At 50.1% G+C, this 13,696-nt stretch overlaps 1 protein-coding gene across 1 annotated transcript in view; it reads right to left on the bottom strand.

Annotated features, from left to right (window-relative positions):
- LOC308149120 (teneurin-3-like) overlaps positions 1-13,696 on the bottom strand; it is a gene marked incomplete at its 5' end in the record, with an annotated part of 143,922 nt that overhangs the window by 18,838 nt on the left and 111,388 nt on the right. The window contains 4 exon segments of the mRNA XM_080520782.1: positions 737-992; positions 2,753-2,877; positions 3,187-3,270; positions 11,330-11,449. Coding sequence (XP_080376908.1) covers positions 737-992; positions 2,753-2,877; positions 3,187-3,270; positions 11,330-11,449 — 585 coding nt within the window.

Genomic DNA, 13,696 nt, shown 5'->3' with positions numbered 1-13,696 from the left:
TGTTTATCTGATCACCATGGTGATCGTTGTTTATCCAGCAGCAATACAAGGATTTCCATTAGATGTTAGTGATGTGAGTGTTTGGTTGGATGTTGGTCAGAGCTGGTTGGATGTTGGTGTGAGCTGGTTGGATGTTGGTGTGAGCTGGTTGGATGTTGGTCAGAGCTGGTTGGATGTTGGTGTGAGCTGGTTGGATGTTGGTGTGAGCTGGTTGGATGTTGGTGTGAGCTGGTTGGATGTTGGTGTGAGCTGGTTGGATGTTGGTCAGAGCTGGTTGGATGTTGGTGTGAGCTGGTTGGATGTTGGTGTGAGCTGGTTGGATGTTGGTGTGAGCTGGTTGGATGTTGGTCAGAACTGGTTGGATGTTGGTGTGAGCTGGTTGGATGTTGGTCAGAACTGGTTGGATGTTGGTGTGAGCTGGTTGGATGTTGGTGTGAGCTGGTTGGATGTTGGTGTGAGCTGGTTGGATGTTGGTCAGAGCTGGTTGGATGTTGGTGTGAGCTGGTTGGATGTTGGTCAGAACTGGTTGGATGTTGGTGTGAGCTGGTTGGATGTTGGTGTGAGCTGGTTGGATGTTGGTGTGAGCTGGTTGGATGTTGGTGTGAGCTGGTTGGATGTTGGTGTGAGCTGGTTGGATGTTGGCGTGAGCTGGTTGGATGTTGGTGTGAGCTGGTGTGAGCTGGTTGGATGTTGGTGTGAAGGTGAGCAGCGTCATGGGGGCCGTCCAGAGTCTCACCGATGGCGATGGCGTTGTAGGACACTTGCTCCATGTTGCGTCCGTCGTTGTAGAAGGCCAGATGCCAGATGCCGGTGTCCAGGAAGTGTATGAAGCCGGCCTCGTGCACGTTGACGGAGCGTGCGTGGCGGACCCCGCCCCCCGACTCGTCTTCGTAGGACGCCGGCGGACGGGCGAACGCCGAGTCTGCGTCGCTGAGCGCCCGCTTGTCTTTGGAGATGAGGCGGCTGCCGTCCAGCAGCTCCACGAAGTCGTACTGCATCGCAAACACACACACACACACACACACACACACACACACACACACACACACACACACACACACACACACACACACACACACACACACACACACACACACACACACACACACACACACACACACACACACTTTTTCAAGTGGACTGAAGAAACAGTGGAGGTTCACTTCTCTTCAAATGAATTGTCGTGTTTCCAGCAGACGTTTCTGTTGAAGGACTGAACAGTAGAAATGAAGACGGACACATTAGATTAGACGAGACACTTGTTGTCCCTCGTCTGGAGTGCGAACATGGAGCCGCGATCGCCGCGCCGTTGTACGACACGTCTTTACCAGATAAGAGGATTAGTCCCCCGAGAGGACGATTCACCAGACGGAGGATCTGCTCATTATGAACTGACAATCCAGAACACACTGATTATATCATATTATATTATATTATATTATAATATATTATATCATATCATATCATATCATATCATATCATATTATATTATATTATATCATATTATATTATATTATATTATATTATATCATATCATATTATATTATATTATATTATATTATATTATATTATATCATATTATATCATATTATATCATATTATATTATATCATATCATATCATATCATATCATATTATAATATATTATATCATATTATATTATATCATATTATATTATATTATATTATATTATATTATATTATATTATATCATATTATATCATATTATATCATATTATATTATATCATATTATATTATATTATATCATATCATATCATATTATGTTATATTATATTATATTATATCATATTATATTATATTATATTATATTATATTATATTATATCATATCATATCATATTATGTTATATTATATTATATTATATCATATTATATTATATCATATTATATTATATTATATTATATTATATTATATCATATTATATTATATCATATTATATTATATTATATTATATTATAATTCTATCAGAGTCATGTTGCTGTTCACAGTTCAGAGTTTGTAACTTCCTGTTTTTCATGGTATTTATTACATTTCTTTATATACATGAGTGTATATAAAGGTTGTTGTTGTTGACGGTGTCGCCACACGTCGTTACTGTAAGTCACACCTGGTTTCTCTCCTGTTCAGACGTCACTGGGGACCAAGTGTCCATTTTGTCTTCTGTGAACCAGCAAATGTAAAATAATCAGATCATTTGCACTTTGATTCATTGGAAAAAGTGAATCAATAACAAACTGAACCAAACATTTCAGGAGATTATTGGCCGTAGTTTTGATCCATTTCTGAATCAATTCATTCGGACCATCGTCTGATTCGTGGGCCGGTTGACCTTTGACCTGCAGCTCTGAGTCGGTTCCCGAGTGTAGAAGTTGTGAGGGAGTCTTCACGTGACTGTCAAACATTAGGGGTCAGGGTCAGGGGTCAGGGTCAGGGGGAGGGGCTATATGGTATGGGTAGGGTTAGGGTTAGGGTCAATATAACTTGTCCTCCTCAGTCCATCTTGTGTGTGTGTGTGTGTGTGTCCAGCCCACCTGTGTGTGTGTGTGTGTGTGTGTGTGTGTGTGTGTGTCCAGCCCACCTGTGTGTGTGTGTGTGTGTGTGTGTGTGTGTGTGTGTGTGTGTGTGTCCAGCCCACCTGTGTGTGTGTGTGTGTGTGTGTGTGTGTGTGTGTGTGTGTGTGTGTGTGTGTGTGTGTGTGTGTGTGTGTGTGTGTGTGTGTGTGTCCAGCCCACCTGTGTGTGTGACGGAGGGAGGCCTTTGCGTCCATACACTCCCACAAGAGCGTCTTTCTGCACGGAGATGTTGAACTTCAGGAACTGAGGCTGGTCGATGTAGAGCTGAGACCTCCAGAACACACCTGGAACACAGAACCCAGACCTGAAGGTTCCCACGGCGGGACGCTAGCGCTCACACAGCGGGATGCTAACGTTTTGTTCAGTTGTTTGTTATAATAAAGATCAACTAAAAACCTCAATATGGATTAAAAAACATTGACTGTAATAAAGGCAACAGACTTTATGGAAGAGATTAAAGATGCAATCCCTGAAAATAATAATTCAATTAGAAATGTGTGTGTGTGTGTGTGTGTGTGTGTGTGTGTGTGTGTGTGTGTGTGTGTGTGTGTGTGTGTGTGTGTGTGTGTGTGTGTGTGTGTGAAGCAGCTGACCTGCTGGGACGTCCTGGACGGCTCTTCTCCCCACGTCCAGCTCTCCGGTGTCGATGGTGTTGTTCTCCAACAGGAACATTTTCCCTGCAGCAGAACACAAAGCTGAACCTTCCTGCTGGACCCAAGACCACCTGACGTCTGCTCAGCCGAGCCCACAGCTGCTCTGCTGAACCACCAGACGTCGTCCAGGGTTCCTCAGGCCAACAGCTCCACTTTATCTTTTAATGCTTTTCTCATCCAGGTGAAGCTCTGATCCTGGGACAGGGGCTGTAACCTGGACGAAGCTCCGCCCCTCCACTGGCTGATCTGAGGTCAGTCTGCAGGATGAACTGATCCTGGGACAGGAGCTGTAACCTGGACGAAGCTCCGCCCCTCCACTGGCTGATCTGAGGTCAGTCTGCAGGATGAACTGATCCTGGGACAGGGGCTGCAACCTGGACGAAGCTCCGCCCCTCCACTGGCTGATCTGAGGTCAGTCTGCAGGATGAACTGATCCTGGGACAGGGGCTGTAACCTGGACGAAGCTCCGCCCCTCCACTGGCTGATCTGAGGTCAGTCTGCAGGATGAACTGATCCTGGGACAGGGGCTGTAACCTGGACGAAGCTCCGCCCCTCCACTGGCTGATCTGAGGTCAGTCTGCAGGATGAACTGATCCTGGGACAGGGGCTGTAACCTGGACGAAGCTCCGCCCCTCCACTGGCTGATCTGAGGTCAGTCTGCAGGATGAACTGATCCTGGGACAGGAGCTGTAACCTGGACGAAGCTCCGCCCCTCCACTGGCTGATCTGAGGTCAGTCTGCAGGATGAACTGATCCTGGGACAGGAGCTGTAACCTGGACGAAGCTCCGCCTCTCCACTGGCTGATCTGAGGTCAGTCTGCAGGATGAACTGATCCTGATGGTGGTGCCTCCGTCATGTGAGGCACCATCAGTGACCACAATGAGTTCTACTTGGGTTTGTTTGTTTACGACGGTGGCGACTTGACTCACGACCTTTTATTGAAAACAATGACAACCTTTGCTTTGCTGGTCCGTGAACCATGAAGACGCTAAAGAAGAGCGAGAAGAAATGAACAAAGCAAACATCAACACACTGCAATGTTTACAAATCCCTTCAGACTTAATGTGTTCATCATGTCATTGAAAATATGTTTTTAAAACTTCATAAATTACAAAACCATGAATAACAACCTCTGAAATGTAGTCTTACTGTTATTTAACATCAAATAAAACCCTCATGAGAGAGCGCTCCAACCAGTCAACTCCGATAAATCTCTTCTTTCTTTTAGCTTTCAGCGTCGTCGTGGCAGCCGAAAGCCTCCAACATAAAACTCAAAGAGACCAAAGAGAAACCTACAAAGGGCTCCGCTTTCATCTGCACAGTCCCTGAAATCTACCAGGTGCTTTGTCACCTTTCAATAACCCTTTCAACTAATCTTATCTGCTTTACTGGAGCAATTTCTAATGCTTCGTTGCACATACTTCGGATTGTATAGACCTTCAAAATAAAGCATCTACTAATTATAACTTCTGCAAGACAAGAAGCACCAGTGTAAAGACACTTCCAACGTGAAATTCACCAGAACCACCAGGTACTTGAGTCCTTTACAAAGACCCTCGAAGAAAACCTGCGGTGAAGCTCACGTTTGATTGTTTATTGAAGTCATGTGACTCGTCTCACTGCTGCTCTTTGATCTTCATCCACTGACCATCAACCATGAAGGACCGTCTCCTCCACACTGGAGGTCCCAGTGACAGGATCTTCAGGCTGGTGTGTCACAGTGACAGGATCTTCAGGCTGGTGTGTTACAGTGACAGGATCTTCAGGCTGGTGTGTTACAGTGACAGGATCTTCAGGCTGGTGAGTTACAGTGAGAGGATCTTCAGGCTGGTGAGTTACAGAAAGAGGATCTTCAGGCTGGTGCGTTACAGTGACAGGATCTTCAGGCTGGTGAGTTACAGTGAGAGGATCTTCAGGCTGGTGTGTTACAGAAAGAGGATCTTCAGGCTGGTGCGTTACAGTGACAGGATCTTCAGGCTGGTGTGTCACAGTGACAGGATCTTCAGGCTGGTGTGTTACAGTGACAGGATCTTCAGGCTGGTGTGTTACAGTGACAGGATCTTCAGGCTGGTGAGTTACAGTGAGAGGATCTTCAGGCTGGTGAGTTACAGTGAGAGGATCTTCAGGCTGGTGTGTCACAGTGACAGGCTCTTCAGGCTGGTGAGTTACAGTGAGAGGATCTTCAGGCTGGTGTGTTACAGAAAGAGGATCTTCAGGCTGGTGAGTTACAGTGACAGGATCTTCAGGCTGGTGTGTCACAGTGACAGGATCTTCAGGCTGGTGTGTGACAGTGACAGGATCTTCAGGCTGGTGAGTTACAGTGAGAGGATCTTCAGGCTGGTGTGTTACAGTGACAGGATCTTCAGGCTGGTGAGTTACAGTGAGAGGATCTTCAGGCTGGTGTGTTACAGAAAGAGGATCTTCAGGCTGGTGCGTTACAGTGACAGGATCTTCAGGCTGGTGTGTCACAGTGACAGGATCTTCAGGCTGGTGTGTGACAGTGACAGGATCTTCAGGCTGGTGTGTTACAGTGACAGGATCTTCAGGCTGGTGAGTTACAGTGAGAGGATCTTCAGGCTGGTGTGTTACAGAAAGAGGATCTTCAGGCTGGTGAGTTACAGTGAGAGGATCTTCAGGCTGGTGTGTTACACTGAGAGGATCTTCAGGCTGGTGTGTTACAGACAGAGGATCTTCAGGCTGGTGTGTTACAGTGACAGGATCTTCAGGCTGGTGTGTTACAGAAAGAGGATCTTCAGGCTGGTGTGTTACAGAAAGAGGATCTTCAGGCTGGTGTGTTACAGAAAGAGGATCTTCAGGCTGGTGAGTTACAGAAAGAGGATCTTCAGGCTGGTGTGTTACAGAAAGAGGATCTTCAGGCTGGTGTGTTACAGAAAGAGGATCTTCAGGCTGGTGAGTTACAGTGAGAGGATCTTCAGGCTGGTGTGTAGGTCAATCCTCCTGAACACTAAAGTTAAACTAACGTTCTGCTAAATGAAACTTCAGAAACTTTGTTCATCTTCAAACTGAACTTTTATGTTCAAACTGTTTCTTTGTCGTGAACGTCTGTAATTCCATCGTCCGTCCTGCTGAGAACCCAACGCTGGGAACCGCTACAGTCCAGACATCTGGCCAGTAAAACTCTGTGTGTGTGTGTGTGGGGGGGGGTTTAGAACCTCACATTAATATGAGCTGTGGTACATATCAGCAGGCTTCAACCTCGGCTACAACACACACACACACACACACACACACACACACACACACACACACACACACACACACACACACACACACACACACACACACACACACACACACACACACACCTGTTCTCAATAAGATTGCAATAAAAGGCCTGAATGACATTAGAGCTGTTCAGTATTTGGAGTAGTTTAAGGTTCTAGACGTTAGAGAAGCACTGAGCTGTGACTCCCCTCGTTGGAGGAATCCAGTCGTTGTTCATCTCAATGTATGAAGCCGCTGCGGCCCTCCGGCTCCTTCTGAGGCTCCATGACGACCTTCCCTGTGTGACCGTCAGGAAACATGTTGCACCTCTGGACGGTGAAAACTGTGAACTAAAGAGACTCCGTGGCTGCTGAGTCTCACTTCAGCTGATTCGTCAGTTGAGTTACTCCCAGAGCTCAAAGTAACTAAAACCTCAGTAAAAGTAACTAGAAGCATCAGTGCACTGTGTGTTCCTCTGTGGAGTCGGGATGTTCTGCAGCGAGCAGATGTTCCAGGTTCCACCAGGTGTTGATGGTCCTGTGCAGAAGATTCACCCTGCAGAGGATTCACCCCTTCACCCCTGCAGAGGATTCACCCTGAGAGGATTCACCCCTTCACCCCTGCAGAGGATTCACCCCATGCAGAGGATTCACCCCTTCACCCCTGCAGAGGATTCACCCCATGCAGAGGATTCACCCCTTCACCCCTGCAGAGGATTCACCCCATGCAGAGGATTCACCCCTTCACCCCTGCAGAGGATTCACCCTGAGAGGATTCACCCCTTCACCCCTGCAGAGGATTCACCCTGAGAGGATTCACCCTAAGAGGATTCACCCTGTCCAGGGTTCCAGGAGACGAGGAAGCGACGGAGACGTGACGCTGAAAGAGAACGACAAGATGACAAAGGCAGAGCGACGGCAGGATGTAGGGAGTGTGGACGTCCAGAACGGCCGGACTGGCAGGACGTAGGGAGTGTGGACGTCCAGAACGGCCGGACTGTCAGGATGTAGGGAGTGTGGACGTCCAGAACGGCCGGACTGGCAGGACGTAGGGAGTGTGGACGTCCAGAACGGCCGGACTGTCAGGATGTAGGGAGTGTGGACGTCCAGAACGGCCGGACTGGCAGGATGTAGGGAGTGTGGACGTCCAGAACGGCCGGACTGGCAGGATGTAGGGAGTGTGGACGTCCAGAACGGCCGGACTGGCAGGATGTAGGGAGTGTGGACGTCCAGAACGGCCGGACTGGCAGGATGTAGGGAGTGTGGACGTCCAGAACGGCCAGACTGTCAGGATGTAGGGAGTGTGGACGTCCAGAACGGCCGGACTGGCAGGACGTAGGGAGTGTGGACGTCCAGAACGGCCAGACTGTCAGGATGTAGGGAGTGTGGACGTCCAGAACGGCCGGACTGGCAGGACGTAGGGAGTGTGGACGTCCAGAACGGCCGGACTGGCAGGATGTAGGGAGTGTGGACGTCCAGAACGGCCTGACTGTCAGGATGTAGGGAGTGTGGACGTCCAGAACGGCCTGACTGTCAGGATGTAGGGAGTGTGGACGTCCAGAACGGCCGGACTGGCAGGATGTAGGGAGTGTGGACGTCCAGAACGGCCGGACTGGCAGGATGTAGGGAGTGTGGACGTCCAGAACGGCCTGACTGGCAGGATGTAGGGAGTGTGGACGTCCAGAACGGCCTGACTGGCAGGATGTAGGGAGTGTGGACGTCCAGAACGGCCGGACTGGCAGGATGTAGGGAGTGTGGACGTCCAGAACGGCCGGACTGGCAGGATGTAGGGAGTGTGGACGTCCAGAACGGCCGGACTGTCAGGATGTAGGGAGTGTGGACGTCCAGAACGGCCTGACTGGCAGGATGTAGGGAGTGTGGACGTCCAGAACGGCCGGACTGTCAGGATGTAGGGAGTGTGGACGTCCAGAACGGCCTGACTGGCAGGATGTAGGGAGTGTGGACGTCCAGAACGGCCGGACTGGCAGGATGTAGGGAGTGTGGACGTCCAGAACGGCCGGACTGGCAGGATGTAGGGAGTGTGGACGTCCAGAACGGCCAGACTGGCAGGATGTAGGGAGTGTGGACGTCCAGAACGGCCTGACTGGCAGGATGTAGGGAGTGTGGACGTCCAGAACGGCCTGACTGGCAGGATGTAGGGAGTGTGGACGTCCAGAACGGCCGGACTGTCAGGATGTAGGGAGTGTGGACGTCCAGAACGGCCTGACTGGCAGGATGTAGGGAGTGTGGACGTCCAGAACGGCCGGACTGGCAGGATGTAGGGAGTGTGGACGTCCAGAACGGCCGGACTGGCAGGATGTAGGGAGTGTGGACGTCCAGAACGGCCGGACTGGCAGGATGTAGGGAGTGTGGACGTCCAGAACGGCCGGACTGGCAGGATGTAGGGAGTGTGGACGTCCAGAACGGCCGGACTGGCAGGATGTAGGGAGTGTGGACGTCCAGAACGGCCGGACTGTCAGGGTGTAGGGAGTGTGGACGTCCAGAACGGCCGGACTGGCAGGATGTAGGGAGTGTGGACGTCCAGAACGGCCAGACTGTCAGGATGTAGGGAGTGTGGACGTCCAGAACGGCCGGACTGGCAGGATGTAGGGAGTGTGGACGTCCAGAACGGCCGGACTGGCAGGATGTAGGGAGTGTGGACGTCCAGAACGGCCAGACTGGCAGGATGTAGGGAGTGTGGACGTCCAGAACGGCCTGACTGGCAGGATGTAGGGAGTGCGGACGTCCAGAACGGCCAGACTGTCAGGATGTAGGGAGTGTGGACGTCCAGAACGGCCTGACTGGCAGGATGTAGGGAGTGTGGACGTCCAGAACGGCCGGACTGTCAGGATGTAGGGAGTGTGGACGTCCAGAACGGCCTGACTGGCAGGATGTAGGGAGTGTGGACGTCCAGAACGGCCAGACTGGCAGGATGTAGGGAGTGTGGACGTCCAGAACGGCCGGACTGGCAGGATGTAGGGAGTGTGGACGTCCAGAACGGCCGGACTGGCAGGATGTAGGGAGTGTGGACGTCCAGAACGGCCGGACTGGCAGGATGTAGGGAGTGTGGACGTCCAGAACGGCCGGACTGGCAGGATGTAGGGAGTGTGGACGTCCAGAACGGCCGGACTGTCAGGGTGTAGGGAGTGTGGACGTCCAGAACGGCCGGACTGGCAGGATGTAGGGAGTGTGGACGTCCAGAACGGCCAGACTGTCAGGATGTAGGGAGTGTGGACGTCCAGAACGGCCGGACTGGCAGGATGTAGGGAGTGTGGACGTCCAGAACGGCCTGACTGTCAGGATGTAGGGAGTGTGGACGTCCAGAACGGCCTGACTGGCAGGACGAGGTCAGCTTCCTGCAGTCCAGGCCGTCGCCATGGAGACGCTGCGGGACAGCTCCAAATCATGGGTGGATGATGGGTGGGTGGTGGATGGGTGGGTGGATGAGTGGGTGGATGATGGGTGGATGATGGGTGGATGATGGGTGGATGATGGGTGGGTGGATGGGTGATGGATGGATGATGGATGATGGATGGATGATGGATGATGGGTGGATGATGGGTGGATGGGTGGGTGGATGAGTGGGTGGATGGATGATGGATGATGGGTGGATGGATGATGGATGATGGGTGGATGATGGGTGGATGATGATGGGTGGATGATGGGTGGATGATGGGTGGATGGATGATGGGTGGATGATGGGTGGATGCCACAGAGACGGAGGAAATCTTCATTGTTAGTGAATAAATGTGAAAACGAGTGAATTCTCCTTCAGGAGACTTTAATAATCCAGAGTGACTCAGCATCCATTGTTTTCATGATTTCTTCTCTTTGATGTGGGGTCTGTCAGTGTGACAGCGCCCCTACAGGCTGCTAAAGGAACTGCTTCACATGTTCCCAGCACTTAACCTCCTCCAGGACTGTAAAGCTGCTTCCCAGCATTTAACCTCCTCCAGGACTGTAACCCTGGTTCCCAGCATTTAACCTCCTCCAGGACTGTAAAGCTGGTTCCCAGCATTTAACCTCCTCCAGGACTGTAACCCTGGTTCCCAGCATTTAACCTCCTCCAGGACTGTAAAGCTGGTTCCCAGCATTTAACCTCCTCCAGGACTGTAACCCTGGTTCCCAGCATTTAACCTCCTCCAGGACTGTAAAGCTGGTTCCCAGCATTTAACCTCCTCCAGGACAGTAAAGCTGGTTCCCAGCATTTAACCTCCTCCAGGACTGTAACACTGGTTCCCAGCATTTAACCTCCTCCAGGACTGTAACCCTGGTTCCCAGCATTTAACCTCCTCCAGGACTGTAACCCTGGTTCCCAGCATTTAACCTCCTCCAGGACTGTAACCCTGGTTCCCAGCATTTAACCTCCTCCAGGACTGTAACCCTGCAGACGAGCTTCACTTTGCTGCTTCAGCCAAACCTGGATTCTCGTCACAGGCTTTTTTAATTTCATTGTTTTTTTGGAAAAAAACAATTTGGGGTTTTTCTCTGGAAATACAATCACACACATGAACAAAATGCAGTTATTAGCTATGATAATGGGAGCAATGGACAGTATGAGTCACAATCCTTTTAACATTTAAAGACATTTTAAGAAGAAAAAAGAAAAGCAGGCAAACAACAATATGGAGTCGTCAGAAACAAAGATGATAGAAAATCAAATCCTGCTCAGACACAATCTTCCCACCAACTCCTTGTGTTCAAACATCAACTCTTCCAACCTCTCTAAAGCGACAGTCTGTGTGATTTTAAACTGATCTGTGTGTAAGAAATACACCTTCATCGTACGGCCACGCTCTTACAACATGCCAGTGAGTAAGGACGCCCCCCCCCTCCAGAAAGAAGAGCAGGAGCTCACCATTGTCTGTGGACACCATGAAGGTGTTGGGGGTGGTGTCTCTTCCCCCTCCTCCATTTTCAAAGGCGCCGTATCCCTCGCTCTCCTGGAGCTGCCAGTTCAGCCCGAAGAGGTGCATTGCTGCCGGGGGGAGGGGGGGGGAGGGGGGGGGGAGGGGGGGGGGGGTGTTAAAGCAATCAGGACGACTCAGTAAACGTGACACAATTCATTACAAGAAGACACCATTATATTATTTTAATATAACATAAATATTTAAACATGTCATTAATTCCATAAAAAACAGCAATTAATTACATGTAAAAGTGTGTGTGTGTGTGTGTGTGTGTGTGTGTGTGTGTGTATGTGTGTGTGTGTGTGTGTGTGTGTGTGTGTGTGTGTGTGTGTGTGTGTGTGTGTGTGTGTGTGTGTGTGTGTGTGTGTGTGTGTGTGTTTGAAGTGAGGAGATGCTCATTGTGCTGGATGAACAAAGAGCAGGGCTTCCCTCCACACAGCTGAGGAACCGGTTCTCACATGATGCAGGTGGTAAAGTCAATATCACACACACACACACACACACACACACACACACACACACACACACACACACACACACACACACTCTGTCTCTACAAACGGAATACACAACTTATGTGAAAGAGTTCTGCACACGATGACATCGTCTGCATATGAGGACATCGTCTGCATATGAGGACATCGTCTGCACACGAGGACATCGTCTGCACACGAGGACATCGTCTGCATATGAGGACATCGTCTGCATATGAGGACATCGTCTGCATATGAGGACATCGTCTGCACACGAGGACATCGTCTGCACACGAGGACATCGTCTGCATATGAGGACATCGTCTGCATATGAGGACATTGTCTGCACACGAGGACACGCCACCGCCTACAAAAGTGTTTATGGTCTTTGACCCGCAGTAACGGGACGTTTACTGGAGTAGTGGACACGTGGATTCAACCAGTGGACGTGATGTGAAACCACAAAAGGAGTTCCAGGTCTTGCAGCAGCATCAAGACGTGGCTGCAGTGCAACAGCCACTGAACACACACGTATTTAACTCCTTTGGAAATGTAATGGGAGAATGAAGGAGCTCATAATGTGGCCAGTAAAGTTTATGACAATCTTCCCATTAACGTTTGATATGATCACCACTTTATGAGGCAGTTTTGCATTTATCAGTGTTCTTAGAGGCTGAAGCCTGCAGGATTTATAGCCGACCGTCTGTTTGCTCCTCAGAGCGCCGCCCAAAGAGGAGAGCCGTAAAAAACTCAACAAAGGCCTGAGAACCTCCAGCGTGTAGAAACTTCAGCGTTCAATCAACTGATGTGGAGTCTTTTATGAGGAGGAATTGAAATGGAAGCTTCAACCTTCAAACCTTCACAAAGTTATCTGGTCATAGTGTACGACTCGCTGATAATATGTCCAACTCCTGCTGCTGAACTCTGGCCACTAGAGGGCGCCAGAACCAGCGACAACACGATATTTCAGGTCCTAATTCAATCCACAGTGAGGCGGTTTGGCGGCAGACGTGAAGAACCGGGTCCGTAGAGGAGGGAGAGTCCAATTAAACACACAAGACCCCAATTATTTTCCATCTGACGACGGAGATGTTGAACGTGAGAGGAAGCCGGCGTGGCCGCCGTGCGACCTGTTTGTGTTTGGCCCAGAGCCAGAGGAGCGTGGCGGCGGCGGCGTCCGGCCGGCGGGTCGTGACGTTGCAGACAGTCGAGTCAAGGACCAATTACTGATTCAACTTGGGAACGTTTAGTGAGAGAAACCCCCAACACACACACACACACACACCGCTCTCTGCCTCATTAAATTAGAGTCCTGCTGCGCGGGCCCGTTACCCACAAGCCTCGGCGGTGAGGACGGGAGCAAAGGGTCATGGGAGAGTGGCGGCTAATCGACAGAGCTGCTTGTCTGCTTCTGTGTGATAGAGTTAGAGGATTAATGACCATGGCAACAGTCACACAAGACGCACTTCCTCCAACACTGCCTTTTTAGGACATTTAGCCGTGAAGACAACATCTTTCAATATTTCTATGTCCGGAGATCTGGAGTCGTGGAAACCTGATTCTTCTTCTTCCTCCAGCGTCAACATGGACGTTGATTTGTTCAATAGGTTCCACCTCAAACTCCCACAGTGAGAAACGACTCAGCAGAAGGATGAACGACTCCTTTGAGCTTCACAAGAAATGTCACGTCTTATCTCCATGCCACAACTTTCCTTGAAAACATCCTTGAAAACAATGACTGGTATAACCAAGTCCCTGAGGTCCTGGAAGTGGCAGGTCCTGGAAGTGGCAGGTCCTGGAAGGGGCAGGTCCTGGAAGGGGCAGGTCCTGTACAGAGCCCCC

Source organism: Blennius ocellaris (assembly GCF_963422515.1).
Source record: "Blennius ocellaris genome assembly, chromosome: 3".
Lineage (NCBI taxonomy): Eukaryota > Metazoa > Chordata > Actinopteri > Blenniiformes > Blenniidae > Blennius > Blennius ocellaris.
This window is presented reverse-complemented; position numbering and strand designations above follow the sequence as displayed.